The 22402-nt window shown below is 39.2% G+C and overlaps 1 protein-coding gene across 2 annotated transcripts in view; it reads right to left on the bottom strand.

Moving 5' to 3' along the window:
• The window catches only part of stau2 (staufen double-stranded RNA binding protein 2), a 114831-nt gene that overhangs the window by 75690 nt on the left and 16739 nt on the right, over positions 1-22402 (bottom strand). For both annotated transcript variants that reach the window (XM_065294944.1, XM_065294945.1), the window contains exons 6-9: positions 15992-16151; positions 10298-10405; positions 2391-2603; positions 1889-2026 (exon numbers count right to left, since the gene is read on the bottom strand). In XM_065294944.1, coding sequence (XP_065151016.1) covers positions 1889-2026; positions 2391-2603; positions 10298-10405; positions 15992-16151 — 619 coding nt within the window. The remainder of the gene's footprint in view (positions 1-1888; positions 2027-2390; positions 2604-10297; positions 10406-15991; positions 16152-22402) is intronic.

The following is a 22402-nucleotide window of genomic DNA, read 5'->3' as shown; positions in this document are numbered from 1 at the left end:
TTTTCTTCATGTACATGTAAGCGCTTTCTCTCATATTTTAGTGCAATTGATGAAATAAGCTCAAGCAACTTTCAAAATAAAGCAAAAATGAAATGGGCTGAAAGCAGCCGCTTAAGTTTGATCAATGAAAGCCTAAAGGCTGCGCTGAGCATTGTGGGTTCTTTTGTGGCTACCCGAACACATCAAGCGCATCTACATCACAAAAGCAATCGGATCTAATGTGTTTTCCACTATCTCTGAATGTGGTCGAAAGTAGACAAACTCAACACCCCGCTTACACCTGTATTTAGCGTCATCCACTTGTAATCCAATCGACCAAACGCATCTTAATACCAGGTGTAAACAGCCTCTATTGGTAAAGTGAGGTTTTCCACAAGAAAGGCAGCAGTAGAGACAGATGGGTGATTCTCACGAAATCCAGACTTAGAAGGTGTCCAGCATCAGATTTTTTTAAATAAGATTAAGGTCTGAACTTACTATAAGCATTATTATTAGAGGATGTAAAAAATATTTCCTATAGAATTATTTACATTTTGTATCATTATCAAAAATGATCATTACTGCAACATGATATTACTTTAAATATATGCATTTACAAACTCATGTTTCGGTAATGAGAACTAAAAAGTTGTCTAGGTACTATGACAAACAAAATTTCTACTTTTATCTGGAGAGAAAAAATAAGAACTGCTTACCTGGTAGCCATCTTGAGTGTCACAGTCAATGATGTCTCTTCCAACAATTTATTTTTGAAAATGTTAGTTAAAGGGCTTAAACAATGATTGAAAATTGTTGTGGAGGATGAGAAAATTGGTCTTGGACACATTTATAGTCCTTATTATTGTGTCTACATTTACCAGTGATCCCCAAATACCACATGTTTCTTTACTGTAAATGTTTATAGTATAACATGCACTGAAGCTTTTTAGTTTTTAGATTTTTTAATTATAAATATTTCCATGTCAAAGAACCCAAAGCCAGTCATGGACATGTTGCGGTAATGAAAATGTTCCCCTTAAATGTGGAAAAAACTACTAAAATTGGTTTGTATGATGTCATTTAAAATCATGTGCAAAATAGTACATGAAGAGATGTTTGAACTGTATGCTTCTTATTTTGATACTCTTACTTTACATTTACTTTTTAATCAAAATGTTTCATGACACCTCATAAGTCTTATTTCGCGAGAATCACCCAGATGCTATTGTTAAAGTCCTGCAAAATGAATATATGTTTGTGTGCAGAATATTCAACATATAAGAAACCATATCAAGTATGATGCATTGAACATAATTAATTTTTTTTAAATTGAACTTTTATGCAAACCCATGAATTGCCACATGGTTGCTTGTGGCAGATGTGGGTGTTACAGACTATACTACAAAAACTCGTTTATTGCTGTCACGTTCTAAATCTTCCAAAATAACCTTTGCTATCCAATAACTACTACTATGGCCGGCATGTGTGACAAATTTGTCCCCAAATGTAAGCAAAATCTGACATCTGGGGACATTTGAGGATGTGCTGATTTGTATAAAATTAAAAATCCCTAAATACATTTTTATAAAATGTTAAAATAAAAGTTAGTCTTTAAATGTACAGTAAGTAATTACAATAAGCTGAAAACACAATGTTTATGGTATGTCCCCATTTAGATGAATGTGTATGCTTGTGTGTGTGTGTGTGTGTGTGTGTGTGTGTGTGTTTGTTTGACAGAGCTGAAGGTCAGCAGCAATCAGTTCCTGAGAAGGTGTCAGTCTTTGTAATTAAGACAGATTGAACCGTGGGAGGTTATCAGTGTTTATCCACGGCTCATCTGTCCTTCTCACCGTCTCGCTGTGTCTCATACTATTCTCTTACTTCCCGCTTTTCCTTCTTATTCATTTACCTGCATGATGAATTCTCGTCGGCGAGGCATCCCTCTCTCTGACAGCAGCATGTATTCTGGTTCCTTCTCCTTTTTAGCCTGCTGAATCTGAGCCAGTCTGCTAATAGGGTTCATGCCCTGTCCGTACTCTGGACCGGTCTGCGAGAGACATTGAGAATAAAGAAGAGAGGATGAGGGACATAGATAAAGCAGCAGAAGGACAGATGGATGGCTGGTTAATGTTCATGTCGGTAGCCCTGTCATGAGGATGAAGAAAGAGTGAATGAGTGTGTTTGTGTGAGAGAGAGTAAGCCTTTGAACAAGACGTATGATATAAAAATAAGACTTTAACAAGCAGAACAAATAAAGGAAAAGTTCACCTGAAAATTTGTATTGTCATCTTTTACTTATACAAACTTATATGTATTTTTATACTCATGGTTTACATTTATGCATGTGACACATGCTTGTATCCAAATTGACTTATATCACACCATATGGATGCATGCTCAAACCGACCCACCTTTAATATAGTCTTAGGCCGCTTCTTATAATGCACTTTGGGTTTCTCCACCACAGGAAGGACTGGTAGTGTCTTCAATTCCTGTAGGACAGACAGTGCTGCTCTTTTTTTAGAGAGTTTCTTGCTGTTGCCCTCTCCTTCGGCGGAGAACTCCCCGACCGTCACGCGTGTGAGAAAACTCTTCATGTGTGGAGGTCCGCTTTCCTTCAGCACCTGACGGATAAGTAATGAACACGTTACACGAGAGAGACGCATACGGGAATCGGTTATTCTGGTCATGCACTCTTTCATTCTGACCCTTAGGCCATGTTTGCTGCACGCTCTCCTCTCACCCTTTCGGAAATGGGAGTATTGCTAATTGGACTCGCTATGAATGGTTTTGACATACTGATCACTAACTCGTATGGAAAGAGAGAAACAAGACAGACCTGGGAGTTTGCAGCTGGTTCTGCATAACACACAAAGTCTTGAATACACAGGATAGGTGTGAATATATGAATTTGCATGAATATAGATTAGAAGTACAGTCCATGCATACTAATACTAGCTTGGAGTACTCATTGCATTCTGTGCATTGCCACACTTATAAAACTGCAAGCTTTAAACAAGATTTACTGAAGACTGAGTGCTGAAAAGGCATAGACTCAGGTGTTTTTGCAACTGACCTTATTGCATATGTAATTGCAGGAGTTTTAGATGCAAAATGTATGGGAGGAGAGCATTTAAATACATTTTCAAAACTATTTTCAAGGTTTGCATGTGTCAATTTACCGGTATTTGTGTAATTGTCTAACATCTAAAAAAGCATACTTTAAACTGTACACTAAAGGGGGTCGCACACAGGACGCGCAGCTCAGCGTCATGTCAAGGACACCTAGGAGGTATCGTACTCTGGAAGTGCACATTAAAAAGAGCGAGCTTAGTCAGATAGCGTCTAGTTCAAAATGCTAAATCGCTAACGATTTGGGACAAATATGATGTTATTTGATGTTAAACTATGTGAGTGGCGCTCTGTGGCGCGTCAGGGATTTGAGCAGTGTGCGTGTTCTGTTTTTTTTAGAACAGCGCGGCGTGGCGCTGAGCTGCGTGTCCGGTGTGCAACCCCCCTTAACTTGCACTGCTTTTGGTAGATACCATTGGTCATTATGGAAATGAGATTCTTGTGCCTGTGTTTTTTTTAAAGTGCACCTTGTCAGCAAAAATCACACCGAAATTTAGACTTCCGACAGCACGTTGTTAAACATTGTGCTTTTACGCTAATGGAGTGCAACAGGGATGACTTTTTTGTAGGCAAACCTGGAAGTAAGTTAGCATTTTAGCACTTCCAGTTCCAACCTCCCAAAGTCTGGTTAAATGCCTCAAATAAGATCTTGGGTAACACAAGCCCAAAATAATTCCACGTTTTATTCTACGACATAAAACACACCAGTAATACATACTTACTTGTGACTTTAAAAGCTTTTACATGTCTTTAGAAGGGTGGTTGCTAACAAGTTGCTACATGTGACTACAGACGTCGTCAATGACTTTAAACGTCATCACGCATAAGGATGTTAAAAACAATTCAACATGGGCACAATTTCTAACAACAATTTATCTTAGCAGGAAACATGTTTTCAAAGTTTTAATAGAGTTTGAAAGAGTTGTGTTGATGATGTTGAAGTCGAGTGGCCGTGTAGTTCGCTTGTAGCTTAAGGTTAGCTTTTAATTTCTAGTAAATGCATTTAGACTTCAAAATTCTTAAAGGTTGTGCTCATCCTTGATGAACGTGCAAGTGTCTAAACTTTTGTTAAACACAGAGCTTATATTTTGCCATAATCCAAAAGTCTATGGGGAAAATTAATGGTCTTTTGCAGTGGAAACCAGTGTCTCAACTTCCGGGTTGTCTTACAAAAATACGTCATCCCTGCGGCACTCTATTGCCCTGTTTAGTAAACATTGCCCCCATGTTTAGTGCAGGCGTCCCCAAACTCCGTCCTGGAGGGCCGGTGTCCTGCAGAGTTTAGCTCCATCTTGTCTTAGCACACCTGCCTGGAAGTTTCTAGTATGCTTGGCAAGACTTTAATTAGCTGCTTCACGTGTGTTTGAGGTTGGAGCTTAACCCTGCAGGACATTAGGGCTGCGTCTGATATTGCATACTGTGACAGTAGGTAATGAATTAGATGAAGTACCCACTCATCGACCGTTAAAACAGTAGATACTTTATAGTATGAAAATGGATAGTATGAATGAATTCGGACATACTACATCCGCCATGTTGATGTAGACTAACGACAAGTTAGTTGTTAACTGGAATTACGTTAAAGAAGTGCAATTTAACCACAAGGGACAGATGCGTAATATATTTATTTGCATTTGAATAGAGTCGTGTTACCGCTTTTGGGCATTTTTGAATAAAACAACGCCCCTCCGTCTTCTTCTTCGTTGGATAACTCATTTACTGGGGATCACAGGATGGCAAAGTTTCCATCAAATGAACACTTTAGGATCTTGCCGGAAGTAGTAGGTCATCCGGGTACTTTTCGCCTACTGTTTTTGAATACTATGAATTTGAACATACTACTCGTCTCGCCTACTGCTTTTTACCTACTATATAGTATGGAATTAGGCGGCACTCAAGAACCGAGCATGGGCACCCCTGGTTTAGTTGTACAAACCAGGCTATTCTACTGCCCCCTTCAGTACTGGAGGTTTGTTAATGCACAGCAACACACAAAGTACGTACAACACTAGTGTAGGCTTGCGATAATGAAGTTTGCTTTCGAAATTATGTTTGCTGGATGTCGTTTATTTCATCTTGGCTGTTCTTTCGCTGTTATGCTGCTACCACCAGTTTCTCACGAATGTTGTCGTGAGAAACTGAAACGTGTCATGCACATGCAATTATATTTACTTCCTGTGACATCATCAAGATGGTTGACAGAACAGGTGAGCCGCTCTGAGCTTTTAAAGAGCAACAGTGGGGGGATTGAGTTTCACACATACACACACAGCTGAGGGTGGGCCTCTATGTGCTCAGTCAGAACTGAAAGTTATCCGCCTCGAGAGACCTCCTTACATCCTCTCTTTGCACACCAACTTTCTGGCGTTCATACAAACATGTGACACTACAGTAAAATTGGCTTAGCTGAGAAGAGCCATAACACCACATCGTCCCATTCAAATGCAAAGCTTCGTGCTTTACAGAAATGTCATCCCAAAACCAAACAATAAAGCTTGGTCATTATATATTGTTGTTTCTTTCTCCGCAGTAAGAGTGTCAAACAATACGAGAACATGCGAACTGTTAAGTAAACACAATTTGTTAGAGAGAGAACTACTCCTTGAAACTTCAACTTAATTTATATGAATGACTGGAAGTCTGGCCACACGTCGTTAATCTTCATCTGTAAACTCTGCATCACTAACAATCTGGGCTTTCATCTGAAGATGGCCAGGAACCGATGAACACAGAGAGCACTGTGGATTTCCCACATAGTCGACGGAGCGCTATGACCCAATATTTACTAATCCTTGATGTGGAATGCATTTGATCATCACACTTGGATGTTACATAACAATTCAGATATTTCTCTGTAAGTAAGCATGACTTTCTGAAATGACAAAACTCTGCACTAGACTTTCCTAGGTATTTCTAGCTTTCTTCAAGAAAGGGAAAGAGCTTTCAACTGTGAGGCCGTGTGATGCAAGGAACTTCCTACATGGTTTATGTCATGAAGGAGATTTAGCGAAGCGTCAATATGGTGATAATAAAATTGACCGAATTCAGCTATAAATTCAAAACCTAGCAACACCGGCCCTAAACCAACAGCCTAGCGACCTATTATTGAACAATGGAAAATGCGGGAAACTATTTCTTGTTTGGAATCGATGATTACTTTTAACAAATCAGCCTGACAGCCTGTTAGGAATTGTGCATGATCTCTGTTGTGTGCGAGGACAAGCTAAGGTGATCATAGATATGTATAAAGGCTAGATGTCTCGCCCGCGCTGCTGGCCAATTGAGTGGAACATCCGCATTTGGCGGCCATCTTACCACAGGCAGCTCGCTCACTTGTAGCATTGAGTTTTAATTGTGCATGTACTTTTAAATGACCATAACTTGCTTAATTTTCTACCGATTTTCAAATGGTTTGGTTTGTTATAAACGCCAAAGATGTACCTATGACACTGCATACTTGTACAAAAAAAATTATTTCATGAAACATGTTAAAGCATCCAGAATTATAGCCACGTTAATAACGTTTGTAAGAAACCAAACCGTTTGAACATTTGTAGAAAATTGAGCAAGTTATGGTCATTTAAAAGTACCTGCACCATTTAAACTCAATGCTACGAGTGAGCGAGCTGCCTGTGGTAAGGTGGCCACCAGGTGATGACTTTAGAGACTCCCCCGTAACACATCTTGCCTTTATACATATCTATAAAGGTGACTTTAGCAACCACTACAACAAGCCTAATCAGGCCTGGTAACTCTGGAGCTGGCTTGACACCTGGCAGTTTCCATGGCAGCTCTTCTCAAGTATAAAATATAAGAGTAGAGGGTAGGTGGGTGGCAGCTTCATCTGACAAATGAGCCTCATTGGGTGAACAAGGACTGTGAGGAGGTCTTGGCACAAGGATCCGACTCCCATCGTGGTGGCAGACGAGGCTGTCTGCAACGTATGATATGAAATCCTCAGTAGCGATGGGGTTTCAGCGAAAACTTAGATTCTTGTGTCTACCGGAGGTCAGTTCCTCTGTCTGCACTTGAGTCTCGCATGGCTGGCAGGGATCAAGTTGTAGGAACATGTAACATGAAGTAGATCTTCATGTCTCCATCCATGTGAAGAAGATACAGAATTAGTGACAGCGCTGTGTCCTCAGCCTGGTGAAAAGAGAGGATACCAGGCCAGGGTGGGACAATGGCAAAAACTGAGATAATGAAAAAAGCTCTTTTGTATGGATTGTTGATGTGTATGCCCTTGGGGAAGGTACTTATGTAAATGATGGATGGTAGTTGGCCGGGGTTTCCAGTCTTGTACCTCAGTAAGGTGTCTTCCCAACGGGAATTTGTGATTAATATATTCGTCCCTTTGAAGCTGGTATCTCAAGGTATCGTTTGACACTGATGTAAAGTTGAATGTGTAGATTTGAACAGTCCATATAGGGGCTATATTCTGGTTTACCCAAACAGCCCGAGGGGAAAAGGAGTATTTTAGCAACAGCGTACATGGAATTTAAAAGACTTGTGGTATATGTGCCATAACAACAGTGTAATATTTTATGTTTGGTTGCTAAACGAAACAAGAAAAATGTTTCCATTCATACAAATAGCTGGGGAGAAAATTCCTGAAAAGATCAAAAAAAGATTGAAACTGCTCCAGACTCTCACAGATCAGTTACAGCAAAAACTTTGAAGGAGGAAAATGAGTTTGTTACATTGTGTCCAAATGCTGTTGGATTGGGGTCCCAGGCGTAGGGGATCGCATGCAAGTACATAGGATTCTTGGAGAATACGTCAGGAAGGTTCTGGACCACCAACGCCAAGCAGATGATTGCAGATTGCAAGTTGGAGACAGCCATGGAAAATCATTTAAGATAAATGAAGACACAGCAGCAGTGAGGCTTCGGAGAACCGCAGACATCCGCTGAAGATTTTTGGAGGCTGTGGTGTTGATTTAAAGTGTCACTGACGCAGCCCTTTAATGTATTGCTGATTTTGAATGCCGTCCAGATCAACCTCATCCCCGTGATAAACGCTTCGAAGTTGTAAAGCAATTTCAATTACTGGATTTAACTGCTGTTGACAGAGCTTAACTTAAAGCAGACGTTTTATATAATCACTTTCCCACTTTATCCTCCTGCTTCAGCCAAGCAATTTTCAGTGCATTCAATAAACGGATATCCAAATGTGTTCTGATGGTTAAAGTTGATTAAATTGGATGAACACTTAAAGGGCAGGGCAGAGAAATATAAATATTTCAGTTATAAAGAGACACTAGCTGTGGTGTAGAGCCTAGTGAGATGCCTATCCAGTTTTTAAGGTATCATGTGCATGCACTTAACGTGAAGGTTGTTTCAAAAGGTATTTCAAATACTTTTTTTGACCAATTACACCTCTGCATGCATCCTTTATGAGTATCACAAAATGCACTGCAATGAGGTTAGTGACAAACACATCATCGTACGCTCAAGCACAGATATTTTTACATAAAAACAATATATAGAGAGCTTAGATTCAAGTGTGTCTGACATTTTTCTTGACTCATTAATGGACTTATTGAATGTATAATACGTGAAAAGAGCATTCAGTTACTATTATTATGTAATAGGTGGCACTTGAATTTACGTGTTGACACTATTTTAATTTAATTTAATGGATAATGGAATTTACAGTCAAAATGAAACAGTGCAGACATCATCTGATTTCTGCAGGGTTTTCCTGCATTGAAAACAAAACTGCGGCCGCCCAGGCAAAATTTCGTAACTCCAAAACCAATTAGGCTATATTATTTTAAGCGCTTTTGTTCTGTGTACGCTGTGGGAGAAGTAATAGAGAGCTTGTTCATCTTTGTGAGCAATCTCACTCTCTCTCCCACGTTCGCGATCTGTTCCCTAGCTCTATTCTTCAAAGCAACAAACAAAAGTACAGATGACTGAAACCCAGACATAGCAGTTGTACCTGCTGGAATATAGCTGCATATGAAACATGTCTGCGCAGACTGCATCATTTCAGTGCAGATGATGCACTGCGTCTGCACAGAGAGTGCTCGTCTGAATGAAATGCAACGGTCCGAGCAAACAATACAGTAAATAGCCTATACAAAAAGTTTGCAATGTCCTCGTTGGCAAAGTGAACAGTGTGACGCATGTATGATTCGCAAATTAATAATGACTTATTTGAACAGATTAATACAAAAAATCATATCATATATTATCTATTATCTATAAACTATTGACAAAATTATTGTTGAAAAATCTAATCCAATTTTTAACAAATAAACAAATAAAAAGAATGTTATTGCAGTATTGTTGTAGTAATGTTTTAAAGGGACACTTCACTTTTTTTGAAAATATGTTAATTTTTCAGCTCCCCTTGAGTAAAACATTGGATTTTTACCGTTTTGGAATCCATTCAGCTGAACTCCGGGTCTGGCAGTACCACTTTTAGCATAGCTTAGCATAATCCATTGAATCTGATTAGACCATTAGCATTACCCTCGAAAATGACCAAAGAGTTTTGATATTTTATTAATGATATTATGCAGTGCCCAAAAGTAGTCCCCGGCTATTAAAACTTAATAAAGGGACTATTTTCAGGCACTGCGTAATATCATTGGCCAGCTGCAGCCATGATACGGCAGCAAAGTCATTGATTATTATGCCAGTTTGAGATTATAGTTTCTAGCCATATCAGTTTAAAAAAAAACATCACAACTTTTAATTTTCCGCCGATCTTAGTACACGATGTAACTAGAAAAGAGTCAAGTTTTAAATAGGAAAAATATTGTAACTCTTTGTTTATATTTGAGGGTGATGCTAATCAGATTCAATGAATTATGCTAAGCTATGCTAAAAGTGGTACCACCAGACCCGGAGATCGGGTGAATGGATTCCAAAAAGGTAAAAATCAAGTGTTCAACTCTAGGAGAGCTGGAAAATGAGCATGTTTTCAAAAAAAGTGGAGTGTCTCTTTAAGTTAACTAGTAAAAAATTAAAAAAATTAAAACGTGAATCGGTCAAATGTTCTAAACAAAATTGTACTATATTAAATGTTTTGTCAAATCGCCCATCCCTACTTCCAACTAAAATGGCTTTGATTCCACATTCCAATGGCTTTTGATAAACATTGGTGTCACTGGTGATTGTTCCAAACAATTAAAACTGTTGAGATTTTTCCCATTATTTACATCTGTACAGCTTACCTCAAAGTTAACAGACAGGTTCCTTTTAAGAGCAATCTCGTACACCAGGCTAATCTCCGATTTGCTGGCATCACTGTTCTCCTCACTGTCCTTCTTCTCCTCTGAACACTGAAAGAGTCACACACAAACACTTTTAAAAACAGCTTCACTTCTGCTACTAGGATGTCAAGCTATACTATGTACAGAACCGCTCCCAAAGAGAATCATCAATCTTTATTGATTGATAATTGTTTTTTTTTTTTTTACAGGAGGGTTGGACATCAATCGCAAGAGCGGCCATATTGAGCCCCAATTATAGTAACAGCAATGCCCAATTTTGTTTACTTAAATCTATTTTCTTTGACTATGCATATTTTTTAAATGTACCAATACCAGAGTGAACATGTTAAATATGAAATAGGTCGCCAGATTGCAAGCTCCTATCATGCATTTCAGCATGAGTAAATCTTGTAATTTTTGCCTTTATTTGCTAAATAGTAATGTAATAATAGGACAGGAAAGTACAGGGTGGAGAGAGGGTTAGGGATCGGCAAAGGACCTCGAGACGGGATTTGAACTCGGGTTGCCTAAAGTGCGTCTGCACCATATTTCAGAGCACTGCCCAATACAAAATTGGCTCTGACAGCATGACTACATCTGAGTGTTTTTTTAAGATTAAATAAATGAAATTGTTTGTTCATACTGGATAAATGAAGGATATTGTAAAGTACCAACACATTGCATACATTTGTGTTTCCGACCTCAAAACTGCCTACAAACTGGAAAAAAACACCCCATAACTCCTTAAAAAACAAAGACAAGCCTGAAAGATCTCAAATACAGGTTCTGAAATCTCATTTCCAATCTGATGTTAAGTTCGCTTCAACGCATGGCTGCTGTTTCTCAAGCGGCTTCTGGTTTGAGATCCTGTGAAAGTTCAGTTTTGTGAGAAAATAAACTGCTTTCAAACCGATCCAGGATTTTGATTCAAATCTTATCAATTGTAAAAAGAACTTCAATTGTACTCTCACACAAGCTCCAAAAGGGTGACTTTTAATATGATCCCATAGCATATTATCTTGGTCACCTCTATTACACCACTGACATTTCAGAAAGAAGAGCGAGTTCTCATGATCTCAAAGCTCTTGATCAAGTTTTGGTTTTCTGTAGACATACTATACTAGGTTCTCTATATTTTCATTAAAATGACCACATGACATGTCACTCCGCATTTCCTTCAAACTCTTGGTAATGATGCCTGGGTCTAAGAGATGTCAGGTGGTCTGGGAAGTGTTAGACTATGTGTAGCAGACTGTGAAGGTTTGTCTGTGGGAATTTGTAAAATGAATTTGACACTTCACAACCTAAATTAATTGCTATATCAATCTGGAGTGTCATAATGGTCAGTGTAGTGTTAAAGGTCAAAATAACAAGTTTAGCTAAAATATTACTGGCAATAAAAACATCATTGTTATACTACAAACATTTTAGCTGTTGAATACGACATAGCATTCTATATTGAATAGGCTGCAATCAAATCAAACGCAAAAAAGGTAAAATGTTGCACAAATTTATTTTCAAATTTAAGGACCTTTCAAGGACTTTCCAGATCCAATACCCTCAATTCAAGGACTAAATGTGGGGACACATTTCAAGTGAGAGCAAGGTAACATCGAGTTACCTTTTAAGATACATTGTTACAGTTCCCTTTCAAGGGAACTCTCACTGCGTCACTGCGGTGACACTTTGGGGATGCCTCCAGAAGTAAGTCCGTCTGAATGTGAATATCAAATTCAACCAACAATGAAGTTTAATGTCAAAGACAGAGTGACGCGGAGCCAGGAAGTATATCGCTATCTGAAATATTGCCAAAGATGAAGTTACAGGGACGCAGGAAGTATGGCAAGGGAGACGCAGCGTCTCGTTCCCTTCCCAGGGCCTTGAATTCTTTCCCCCAGATTCACAAACTTTCAAGGATTTCAAGGACCCGTGGGAACCCTGAGGCAGTAACATTCGTGTGCAAGACTCTCTGCAATGACCAAAAACGTACTATGCATAACTTTAAAATAATAAAAACATCCTGTTATTGCAAACAACTGCGATATGCAAATTGCAATACTTCTGTGATGCTAAAACATGCTGCTCACATGTATGTGCTAACTAGTTTTATTAGCGCTAAACATTAGTGCATTGCACGTATGCATTGAATTATCAGTTATGTGTCTGAAACTGTCGAATGTAGCATCTATTCACATATATATCTATGGTCCGAAGTGGTGCAAAATAGGGACTAATTCGCATATTTATATGTATGGTTCGGGCAGTGGGACTGAGTAAAAGTGGAGACTAATTTGCATATTCATAAATCCACGTATACTAAATGAGGCAAGGATGTAGGGTTTACATTTAAGCTTTTTTAAACCATAAAGAAAATACTAAGAGAAATTTTTACATATGCTATTATAATGCTTAAAGATCCTTAGATCCTGCACCATTATTTGTTTATCACAGTGGTGTCTGGTTAGTTTTTTGGGGGGTTCATAAACTGTATTAAAAACCTAAATGTGAATAAATCAAGTAAATCTCTTGATCTTAAAAATGCTGCTGTTTGTTCTCGAAAGAAGCGAGCCATAAATTGTCTAACAAATATTGTTTATTTGCTCAGCTGTAAAACAGGCCAAATTTCAAAGTGTTGCAAATCAGAAAGTAACATTTCTGGCGGATTAATCGGGCGGCACTTTTTAATATCACCTCAAATCTGTCCGTCTGTCAGCACTTCTTCATTTAAACCATTTCCTGCTTACAGTGTGCGGTCACTGAGCACCGTTCCCATGACGACAAGTGGACGGTGAACCTGTTATTCTGTCTTTTCAAAGTCTGTTTATTAACCGCTCAGTCTGCATGCAAAGGGGCTTACTGTACTTTCAGCAGTATTGTTTATTCAAAGACGGACTGGTAGATCTCCCTTCTTAGGCAGTTAGCACATGGTAAACAATTGGCTTTGATTAAGTTCCTGTTCTGGATTTGCTTGCAAGTTAATAAGCGTGTAAAAAGAGAGAAAAACATGGTGCATTTGACAATAAAATCGACAAGGCTGAGCCAGCATTGTAGCTCTTTGCTGTCTGGTTGCTCTGACCTTAAAGCAATGCATGCTGGGATTGCATCCTCCTTAAAGGGTACATTTTGAAATCTTAGAACGCAGCATATCTAATAGCTTACATTTTGGATCAGCTTTGTGTCTTACCTGACTGGGTTTAAGAGCATTATGTCTGAGTCTGTCTGAGATATAGTACAGTGGTAAGAAAACAAGCAGACAAACAAAGGTTTGCCCTGAGGTGTAAACAGGTACGTTGTGTATCAATTTGTAAAGCACTACACGGAAGACGCGTCTGACAAAGACCTCATTATGGAGACAGAAGGAGGACAAGACAAAACAAGAGAGGCGCCACTGCGGTTTAAATAACCTCTGTCAATGCCAGGCATTTGGGGCATAATGTAATATGATTTCCGGTGGGAGAAATTAGTATTTTGAAGAATAGCCCGCAGGTACAAGCAAACACAACTCTGACAGTAACTAAAGCTCTGAGGAGAATTTGTAAACATTGATAAATGAGTTGTGCCTTCTCATATCCTGATCTGGATTGTCAGCTTGAATATCACTTTAACATGATAACAAGTTGTGAATATGCAGGGCATATGCATGTCTGAGACCAAAAACTGTATTATTTAGCACGTTTATCTATGTTAATGTTCATACATGAAATAATGTTTTTACATGAAAATTTGAAACATGCAATTTATGAAACATTGAGATAAAAAATTAAATTGAATTTAAAAAAGTCATCTCGCTATGTCTCCCTTTTGCTTGCCTGCATTTGAGCTGGCATGAACTCCGAAACTGCACAAAATCCGACTATCCATGTTATCCCAGCATGATTTGGGAATATTCCAAAGCCATCTTGCATGCTTCACTGGAAGCAAGGAAATCTGAGCTTTTGAACAAAGAAATTAACATCATCACTGTCTTGTATTTGTTGCATTTGATTAGTATGAGTAGAAGATTTCTTACGTCACAACTTTCCATAAAATTATTCAAAAGTACAAAAACTTCTTTCCAAGTGTAAACAAAAAAAGTTTACATTTTTCACATGGCCTCATGGTGCATTCACACCAACCGCGTTAGAGGCGGAAAAAATGTGCTATTCGCGCGTAGTAGGATGCTTGAACATTTGAGTTTACTCGCTTTATTTGCAAGTGAAGGCCGCGCGTGAAATTCTAGTCATTTGAGACATTCACCCGGAAATTCGCGTCATGGGAGGGGCTTCTGCGACTCTGCTAAGACTCCGCTCGCTTCCTGTAATCACTTCACTACTACAGCAAGGTCCTGATTGGTTATCGCGGCACGGAAATCCGCCGAAGTTCAGATTTTTCAACTCGCGAGTTGCCCACGGCAACGCTCAATTCGCGCGGAACACACCGCACGTTATGCACCATTTGCGCCGCAGGATGCCTAATCGCATCTTTGCATTGACTTAACATGTATATCACTCGCGCTTGCCGCCTCTAACGCGTCTGGTGTGAACCGTGCATCAGACTTTTAGATATATTTAAGAATATACCAGCGGAGTTAACTTAACTCTTTCCCTGCCATTGACGAGTTAACTCGTCAATCAAGAGAAATAGCTTCCCTGCCAATGACAAGTATTTCCGGCAATCCGTAATACCACTATTATCCACCAGGTGGTGCTCTTCCGCAACTTATAAAACCCGGAAGTATCGCCCTAGGGCAAACAGCTGTATGTCGGTGTATGTTTTCAGGATCGCTCTGAATCTGATTACTATCAGTGATGCACGGGTTGATCCGACATGAGCAGGTGCCTGCGGTTACCCGCGGTTACAAGTCATCCAAACATATTTTTAATGATATTCAGGTCGCGGTCGGTTGGGTCGTTTGAACTAAAGATGCCAGTTAACTATTTTAAACAATTACTACTTTTAAAAATGCTGGCCAGGGAGCGGGTCGGGGTACATTATCTATTTTTTTTACCGGTACGAGTTGCGGACGGGTTAGTTAAAGACGTCGGTCAGGTGCGGGTTGTTTATACATTGACCCCGCATCACTGATCTCAATGAAAAGTCCTTCACAAAACGCTATCATCTCCGCTTTTTGCTCAGCTTTTTGGTGTTTTTAAGGAAACCTACCCATATTCGAGAGGTGATAACAAATAACTAATGAAGGTAGGAGTCTGTTCTTTCATTAGATATATTGTATTTTCTGGATTACATTAAACTTGCGAAACTCATGAAAATGCTGGCGCTGGCTGGCAACTGTAAAAAAAATGCTGGCGGGGAAAGAGTTAAAATCCACATATCAGATATCACTTTTTAAGATAATTTCAGTGTATGACCACTGAACTGAATAGCTGGCTATGTGCATGCTATAAATAACAATGATACAGAAGAGCTGTGGTACGTCAGCATATGCAACCCATCAAATGAACTAGAGTAAAGTTTTAATGCATGAATGGGTATAACTATAATCCAGATGTAGATGATGGGCAGGAATGTATCAAAGCAGCTGATATGTCAGCTGACATTTACATAGTAAGTTAATGTATACTTAAGTGAGATGTTTAATTTGCCTATTAAGTACAACTGACAGAAAACAAGCATATCAACTGTCCGGTGTGTGGATCACTGGGGTGTGACAGTTACCTGAGGTGGTCTCTCTGGAATGGGTTCGTTCTTCAAGGCCTGAAGGGCTTTCATTGCCGCATTGTGCCGGGCAGCTTGGCGAGTCCGTCCCTCTCCCATAAACTCGTTGTTCCCCACCGTCAGCTGCACATAAAATACCTTAGGCACTGGGTAATGGTACCTAGAATTGAAACGGAGCCAAGAGACAGAGAACGAAAGGTTGAATGAAAGAGAAAAAGGCAGGTGAAGAAAAAAAGGCCCTTTGATTTTTAAGAGGATTAGCTTATCGAAACTTGGCAGTTTGATTACTGTGCAAACAGCGGGGTGGAAACGGTAGTTACCAAAGAACAACATGGAATTAACAGGAGTTGAATTGTACGTGATGGATGCTAATTGGGAGAAATGAGGAAGAAAACGTGACTTAAGGCAACATAATTACAGTTTGAATAACAAATATTTTTCTGAAGGGCCAGTAGTTCAGATATTTACTTGTTCTGGCAACATTTTCATTTAACGATTCAAAAATATTTTTATTTATTTTCAAGTTAAAAGTTACACCAGCTTTCCTGCAAGTGGGCGTGGTTTCACCTCAGACATTGGACACGCCCCCAGCTTTTGAAAGCTGAGAATTCTGCCTGTTTTTCTAAGATTTTAAATACTTATTTATTTTTGAGGTATTTTTAATCATTCAAACTTGGCTGTGTGGTTAATATCACATGTCTTTATTTGTTCAGTCGAGAAGAAATTATGTTTTTTGAGAAAAACATTCCAGGATTTAAATGGACTTTAATGGACACCAACAGGTAACAGTTTTAATGCAGTTTAAAATTGCAGTTTCAACAGAGTTTCAAAGGACTCTGAACGATCCCAAACGAGGCTTAAGGGTCTTATCTAGCGAAACGATTGTCATTTTTGACAAGAAAATAAAAAAATAACAACTTCTCTATCTCCGGTCCTGTGACGCGTCAGCGTGACCTCACGCAATTGCGTAATGACGTGGAAAGGTCACATGTTACTTATATGAAACGCATATTTGCAGACCATTTAAAACAATAAACTGACACAAAGACATGAATTAGTATCATTCGACATACAACAACGTCGGAACGGTCCTCTTTCTCCACACTTGTGAACACTGGGGCGTATTACGTCATCCGTGACCTCTTGACGTGATGACGTATTACGTGAAGTTGCGCTGGCGTGTCACAGAACCGTAGATAGACGAGAAGTTGTGGTTTGAAAGTGCATATTTTAATTTTTCTTGTCAAAAATGACAATCGTTTCGCAAGATAAGACCCTTATGCCTTGTTTGGGATCGTTTAGAGTCCTTTAAAACTGCAATTTTAAACTGCATTAAAACTGTTAAGTGTTGGGGTCCATTAAAATGAGAAAAATACTGGAATGTTTTCCTTAAAAAAAACATAATTTCTTCTCGACTGAACAAAGAAAGACATCAACATTTTGGATGACATGGTGGTGAGTAAATTATCTGGATATTTTTTTAACAAAATTGACTAATCCTTTAAGATTGATCAAAATATTAACAAAAATATTTTCCTTATTTTATTATTAATTATAATAATTCTATATAAGTTATATTTTTTATTAATTAAAATTAAAAAAGTAACTGTATTTAATGAAAAGTGTTTTAATGCACAAATGCAAAGCATATACAGTTTATGTATTTACACACAAACAACTGCATGAACCACACATCAGCTTTTATGATACAATACAAAACATGCCAAGTGGCGCGAAGTGCGTTCACGTCAATCTGTGATGTTCGTCAGCTGCTCTAATAGACATATTAGTTAGACTGTTGTCCGCTCACCGAACGCCAGGTTCACATAAAAGCATCAATGCAGCACAACAGGGCGAGTTATGACAGTCATTACCGTCGAGTCCTGCCCTGTGCACGCAGCCCTAACGTCCATTATTTACACCCTTCGCTAGTGTGAGTGCTTCTCTGCCACGGAGCTCCCATGAAGTAAGTGTCTGAGGACACAAAGGCTGATGGGAGTGGTGGACAAAGCTTTAAAACAACTAGAGAAAAGACAGATTTATTTCTGAGGCGGAACCCGAACAATATTGGTGGAGTAATAAATGGTGAAATTAAAGGGCCCTTCTTCCATGGGGTCAATGACATAACAATGAGTTGGTGAAATAATGACTCCCATTGGCTCCAAGCGAAGCAGCTCCGAACAAAAGCGGCTTCACATATATCCAGCTTTCTTTATCTTAACTTTGGCTCACCCATGCAGGGCTGTCAGGCCGCTGTTCAGTGGGCAGATTTAGGGGTCTGTTTGCACTTTAAGGCCTTTATGAGGAACGGTACCGACTGACCTAGCGTCAGCTCTCCCCCTTCACGTTCCCCTCTCACCGGGGAGAACCCATTCACACTCCTCTGCAGCGTCTAGGGTCCGAACTGTGCTAAAAAGTAGTTGTAGCTTTCCAAAATCATCATGCTCTCAGTGTTTCAGCCCTAATTTTTTGCATTTTGGGAATTAAAAATACATCTAACTGGGTCAAAATTTATTTGGCCGTTTATAACAACATCTTAAGCGCATAAAACATGTACCACTGATGAATAAAAGTTTATAATACGACTTGGTAGGGGGAATAATACTTTGCCATTGGCCGTTGTAAGAGTGCCATAAATGTTTAGTGATAATCAAGTTTAAGCATGAAATAGGAAAGGTCCATCAAAACATTCGCTTACCCATAACCTAAAACAGACATGTGCAATGTTGTAAGGGATACTCAATTAAGGTTTATTTGGTCTACGCAATGTGCATTTTTCGTAAATGTTCCAGTTATTTTATTTCAGCTAATAGAGAACTTCCATCTCATTGTAGGCCTTGTGATATTAGATTTGATAGCAAGTGAAACCATCTGGGAGATGTTGAAATCAAAGTACATGCCAAAACTGACGGTAAAGTATAACGGATAGCATTACATGCATGCTAATAAAACACAGAACAATATGCCTGCCCAATGAAATTATATCACAATAATACCACAATGACTGAGTAAATAAACTAGCACAACTATATAAATCAAAAAAGTGCAATCAAAGTCTGTTTTCAGATTGTGACATCACAAAAAAATGTGATATTAACCACCCAGCAAGTTTGAATGATTAAATAAAATAAATGATCAAAATCTTGAAAAAACAGGCAGGATTCTCTCAATCGTTGGGGGCATGTCTGCTGTTAGCATTTAAAACATGCCCACTCACAAAAAAGATTTAAAATACAGCTACAACTTGAATAGATGCTCGGAATTGTGTAAGGGGCGGGGCCATGCTTGGTGGCTCCTGTGCATCATCAAGCTTCCGTTTAAGCCCCGCCCAAATAATCCTGAATACAGAAATGTGGAAAACTTCACAATTCAGTACTACATAGTTCACAGACTTCAAGCAATCCATTTATATCATTTATAATTGTTCAGAAACAGTTCTCTAAAATGATGATGATGTTGGAGGTAGTTGCCAGGGCGTTTCTATATGTGGTTGCCATCCTTGCGAAGCTTCCCTTAGTAAGCGTTTCCTATAACATATCCATGATTCATCTAACTGGGTGTGAGGATTATTGGTGGTCTCCTTTTCTAAGGAGTTGAAAATGTTGAGCACATGTGTGTTCGCAGCCTGGCATCCTGCGCTCATCCCGTCTGCTCCAACAGTGATTCAGCACTTCTATCCCAGAATTCCATGGGGTTCTTCGCTCTACTGACCACCACAGCCCCTCAGAGGGAGGGGGCGGGGCCTGCCCTTGCATGTCAAGCGTGGTCCCAGGCACTTGGAGGAAATGCCAAGTGCAACAAGGGACCCAGCCAGGATGTTGGGGCGGTCGATTTTCTGGTTACAGGTGCAGGGAAAGTGGCTCGTAGGAGGCCCTTTGTGCAACGTGGGAAAGTGGTTCCTGACGCACTCAAGCCACATTAGACCCAATAATCTATCAGCACACACACCAGCCAGGCCTGTCTGGTATGCATTAGAAAGGAACGCTAGCCAAAGTAGGAACACCTAGTGCGAGAAACCCACTGAAAGGCAAACATTAGCGTTGTCTTTTATTTGTGCGTGTGAATGTATGTGAGCGAAATAAAAAAAGATGAGAGAATGAAACGGAGAATGAAAGGAGACAGGCAATGACTCAATCAAATGATAACTCACAATGACCGACTATCAAAAGAGACTTTGAAGCTGTAGTTTCAATGGAGCAGCTTCGTGTTGATTGAGATGCTATCATAAGACATCGCTGTGACGTTAAATGACTTAAGATTTAAGGAGTCATCGGGGTATTACTTTCTAAAGGAGGACACATGAGAAATATCAGCCCAAAGCAACCTGACACCGCCTTTGTGTATAGATATTTAAACAATGGCACTGTTTTCTATTCCTTTTTTCTATTTCTAGGTTTTATTTATTATTCAAGTTTTTAATGCATTGTTCAAGTGGCTGAATTGGTACAACACTGCAAAGGTTGTGGGTTTAATTCCCAGAGAACACACACACACAGATAAAAATGTATATATTAATTCACTGTAAGTTGGTTTGAATAAAAGCATCTGCCGAATGCATGAATGTAAATAGATTCATAATGTTACCCAAAAAGCATTCATAAAACTCAAGGCTTGAGATTAAGCATAGCTATGTGGTTGTCCTTCAGACAAGTACATTTGTAAAAAAAGTTATTTACATTTCAGTCATAGGGTTTCCCGCAGCACTTTGCAGTTTGGGCGGCCCACCTAGCCTAGGAAACCCTACCGCCTTACCTAGGTCATCAAAAAAAAAAAAAAATATTGCTGCACAAAAGACCGTCAAGTGCATCTCGGAGAATAGCGTGGACACCCTTCACACCGCGAGCGGGAACGCACGCCACACAGCCGAAATGAGAAAGATGTGGTCCGGACCGCCACTGTCTGGAGGATAACTAGCCGGTTGATAAAACATCTCGGAGAATAGCTAGACTCGCTTTACATCGCGAGCGTGCACGCGCGCCACATGGCCGAAATGAGATAAAGCATGGTCCGTCATGTATGGAGGATAGCCAGTTGATAAAACATCTGCTTTAGTTTGTGTTTATTAACCCTTCAGTTTCACTTCATTACGCAGCTATTCCCGTTATAGGTAAAGACATTTAATTCATTAATAATCTAGAATGTGTTCATTTTCTGTCATTGTTTCTTCAAAATTACGTTTTATTTGAGTGTTTTAAATAAAAATATTTTAATTTTTCTTTATGAAGCGTACACCCCACCCCTTTGATTGCCACTCCCCCGGACACAACCACCCGCCCAACCCTACCACCTTAACTAACACATTTTCTGCGGGAAACCCTGAGTCATGTCTCCAACCTTTTTGTAAGCAAGGGCTACCACAATGAAAAAAACCGAGGGCTGATATGTTCTTGTCAAAACGTTTTGGTTTTAATTGTTGATTATATTTTATTGCACCTGTTGATATGTTTTATCATTGTTTAAAATGTTAACATACATAAAAGAAGCCAAGCTTAAATAAAAAATATGTAATAAATAAATATAAAAATTGAGGCTATTAATGTGCCAGACAGATCCAATATTGAAAGCAAAGTAGTGAAACAAAAAAAAAAAGTGTTTGGCTTCTTAAGTAGGGGTCGACTCTGAATCGCATTCGAGTCAAAATATTTTTGAATCTCCCACCTGTTACAGTCTATGTATGAAGGCAATAGTTTGCATAATCTCGGTGCCCGCAAGAAATGAAAACTCTAACCCCATTCACACAGACCTTTGGTCCCAGAAAATACCCGTAAAATTGCCAGACAAGGGTCTGTGTGAACACAAACTCGTCCCGTTAATCTTCTGGGATCGTTGCCGGAAATGGGACCTAGTCAGATATACGGAAAACCCTCTGTGTAAACAAGAAGCCGAAAGAATGCCGTAATGGGCGTGTCGTAGTGAGGACGTGCGCATCATCACAACAAAAGTTATGGTTCAGCTCCTTAAAGGTGCAGTGTGTAATTTTTAGAAGGATCTCTTGACAGAAATGCAAAATAATATACAAAACTATATAATCAGGGGTGTATAAAGACCTTTCATAATGAACAGTTATGTGTTTATTACTTTAGAACAAGACCTTTTTATCTACATACAAAGAGGGTCCCCTTACATGGAAGTTGCCATTTTGTGCTGCCATTTTTCTACAGAAGCCCTTAAAGGATAATTTTTTTACTAAGTTATCTCCGACGATGGCATGTTTGTCTGGTGGCAGCTTCTCTATGTGTTTCAAAAGCAAGGGGTGAGCAGTGGACTAAGCCGTTGGTTGCAATACAAATAGTTATCATATGCTCTATTGTGGAACACAGCCAACTAAAAAGCATTGATTTGTGACTGTTACGATCTCCCGTGAGTTTTATTCTAAAAACAGAATGATTTGTAGTTTTGACACTTAACACA

Source organism: Paramisgurnus dabryanus, chromosome 22, assembly GCF_030506205.2.
Source record: "Paramisgurnus dabryanus chromosome 22, PD_genome_1.1, whole genome shotgun sequence".
Lineage (NCBI taxonomy): Eukaryota > Metazoa > Chordata > Actinopteri > Cypriniformes > Cobitidae > Paramisgurnus > Paramisgurnus dabryanus.
Note: the sequence above shows the minus strand (reverse complement) of the source record. Positions and strands in the feature narration are given on the sequence as shown.